The sequence below is a fragment of the Borostomias antarcticus genome, assembly GCF_949987555.1.
Source record: "Borostomias antarcticus genome assembly, chromosome: 17".
In the NCBI taxonomy this organism is placed as follows: Eukaryota; Metazoa; Chordata; class Actinopteri; order Stomiiformes; family Stomiidae; genus Borostomias; species Borostomias antarcticus.
This window is the reverse complement of record NC_140250.1, coordinates 21,151,455-21,154,496: the sequence shown is the minus strand read 5'-3', so window position 1 is coordinate 21,154,496 and position 3,042 is coordinate 21,151,455. Positions and strand designations below refer to the sequence as shown.

Sequence of the window (3,042 nt, the reverse complement as noted above, 5' to 3'; positions counted from 1 at the left end):
GAAAAACCTGCGTCCGTCCATAAGTCGTCGTCTTCGTAGCTGGCGAGACGCGGGGCCGTGAGGTGTGTGGGCGTGTCACAGGGTGCGTGCGTGCGAGCGTGTGTGTTTGTGTGTTCGGTGATGGGGAGAGGAAGATATATTTGGACAGAGAGAGATAGAAAGAGAGGGGAGAGAGAAAGAAAGAGAGGGAGAGAGAGGGGGGGCATGGGTACATGGGTTAGGTTTCAGCTTCCTGAACCACCCCCTCCGTTTGTTCGTTTAGCTAGCGTTCCTTGTGGTTTGTCGGGAGAAAGGCACAGCCCTTCTGGAACACTTTGCTCTTCCCCCTGGACAGGAAGTTGATAATCAGTGAGAACAGGAAGCTGAGATTGACTTCCTGACAACTAGCGAAAGAATACGTTCAGGCTGGATTGAAAAAAAGAACATGCACACTGTTTCCTTGTGGGAAGGAGGGATTCTGGGTAAACATTACACAGGACTTTGGGGGAGATTCCATTAGACATGCAGGATAATGTAGCATGTGTTGGGAAATCAATCACTAATTTACAGTAGCCTGCTGTTAAAATACATACAATTAAAATACAATTCATGACAATACACAAAGTCTGCATGCTTAGTTGTATTTTGCTTATTTCTCATCAGTGACAACATATTAGGCCTAGCGCACTAAACTCAGTGAGACTCCTGAATTTGAAAACTCCTACACCTTTTAAATAGCAATGAGTATACATTTAGAGAACATTGTCCAACTGTGATTAATTAGGCAACTGGCTCAGAATGTTAGTCTAAATGGGTCCTCAGCCCTGGAGTTAAGAATGGACCTATGTATTACCAAGCCAAGGCAGTCCATGAGGAAAAACCACAAGAGAGAACGGAAGGTCTCCAACTGTTACTCTGTACCACAGTGACCTCTACTGGAGAAAAGAGGCAACTGTCTGATACAAAAGCCCACTTGAGATACAGAGCGGCGGTTTGGATCAATACACTGGCTAATCATTTATCTAACACACACACACACACGCACGCACCTGGGTCGAGGTGGGTGAAGGTCCCGATGACGAAGTCGAGCGTGGAGACGGCGAGCACGGCGAGGAGGAGGAGCTGCAGCCGGACGATCCACTTGACGCCGGCCAGGTTGATACCAAGCAGCCCCAGCAGGACGGCGACAGAGACGCCGCGCACCACCCACTCACTCCGCAGGCTCAGCAGCTCAGCCACGGACTCCGAGAAGCCTGTGATGTACATGGCCCCGGCCACACACTGACGACGGGGCGTGTGTGTGTGTGTGTGTGTGCGTGTGTGTTAGAGAAATGATTAGCCAGTGTATTGATTCAACAACGATTTTAGAGGCGCGCGCGCAAATAAACACAAGCTACACACGTGCTTTTGTACAGCATGTTATACATAAACATGGAGGGAGATAGAGAGACAGAGGGGGGCTTACAAAAAGGCAGAGAGGGTGAAGGTGTGTGTGTGTGTGTGTGCGTGCGGAGAAAGGAAAGGATGTGCTTTATTACTGAACGACTAACCAGCTCTCACCTGTCCGAACACATACAGCAGGCCCACGGTGCCTCCGACCCTCCCCCCCAGGGCTGTGGAGATCATGGCGTAGACGCCGCCGCTGCCGACCTCACAGCTCTCACACACGCCGATCCCACACATCACCGTTACCAGGGCGACCAGGACCACGGCGGACACCAGGAGCATGCCGAGCCACACGCCTGTGTTTCCCTGTCATCACAACATGACAACATGACAACAAACAAACAACCCGGCGAGTAGTGAGGGGACGACACAAGACTGCATAATGACAGCGATTCAAACCTGATTTCCCCTGTGTGGAACATGCAATGAACAGCCGATGACAATGACAGGTGACTGTGGACCATGTTGCTAATTGCTCCTTTGACTTGAGTGAACCGTCACTAGTGTAATAGTGCAACTCACCACAAGCCAGCCGGTTCGTAGGAACAATACCACGCCGAATATGTTGATCATACAGGTGGTAAAGACGCCATCCCAGGTCCCAAAGAGGACGGGCTCCCACACAAACAGCTTCACCCTCCACCAGGGCTGGCAATGGCGCTGGGAGCGTTGAACGGTAACAAGGGTCAGACACGAGAACACCACACTTCACACTAGAAACATACAGCATGATGAGCACAGCCTGATCTAGTATACTAATGAAGTATCGTTTCATCAGAAGGTTGAGAGGGTATCTGTCACAGATGGAGAGAGAGAGAGAGAGAGAGAGAGAGAGAGAGAGAGAGAGAGAGAGAGAGAGACAGACAGACAGGACAGTGCAAAATACAATAGTGCAAAATGCAATAGCCAGGAAGCAAATACAATACAATTTTTTTTTTTTTGTTGTTTGTTTTTTAAGTTTTGACTTTTTTTTCATGAGTCTCTACATCAAGTGGTAATTTTGTGACAAGATGAATGAACAAGTGTTGCACGTCTGAGCTGTCTTGTAGGAGAGAAATTAAAGTCATGAAAAATGAAAAAGGCTCCCATATACTTGTGCCTGTCATGCGTGCCCAAATGCCCAAGTACTGAAATGTTGCAGAAAATAAAAATGTTTTTGTGTATGAGTAAAGACAATGTACAGGAGCCTTTTTTCATGTCCCTAACATCACAAGCCTGATGACGGACCAACCTGTGCATCCTCATGGAACAGGTCCTGGATGTGTGGGGTGTTTCTGCTGGGCGTCTCAGTCTTCAGCAGCTCGGTTCCGTCCTCCATGTCTGACAGGCGGACAGGACAGTCCAGCTGAAGGACAGGGCCCTGCCAGGTGTGTGAACACTTTCTCTGCTCCACTTCCCTGTTTGTCATGGATGCATAGCGGAGTACAAGAAGTGGACCAGTAACAGGAGTAGCAGCAATGTTGCACGTTGAATAAATGTCACCTTGAACACAGGGAACTGCTATTTGGGGCTATTATCATTAACTTAATTACTCCCAATAACTAAACTTCTAAATATTAACTTAATATTAGTCCTATTAGGCCTATAGTTTTTTGGTCTAATTCAAAGTTGTGTCTA

General features: G+C 48.1%; 1 protein-coding gene across 1 annotated transcript in view; it reads right to left on the bottom strand.

Annotated features, from left to right (window-relative positions):
• slc12a8 (solute carrier family 12 member 8) overlaps positions 1-2,743 on the bottom strand; it is a gene marked incomplete at both ends in the record, with an annotated part of 12,644 nt that extends 9,901 nt beyond the window's left edge. The window contains 4 exons of the mRNA XM_084452093.1: positions 1,029-1,260; positions 1,540-1,731; positions 1,948-2,085; positions 2,657-2,743. Coding sequence (XP_084308219.1) covers positions 1,029-1,260; positions 1,540-1,731; positions 1,948-2,085; positions 2,657-2,743 — 649 coding nt within the window. The remainder of the gene's footprint in view (positions 1-1,028; positions 1,261-1,539; positions 1,732-1,947; positions 2,086-2,656) is intronic.
• Between the last annotated feature and the right edge of the window lie 299 nt (positions 2,744-3,042).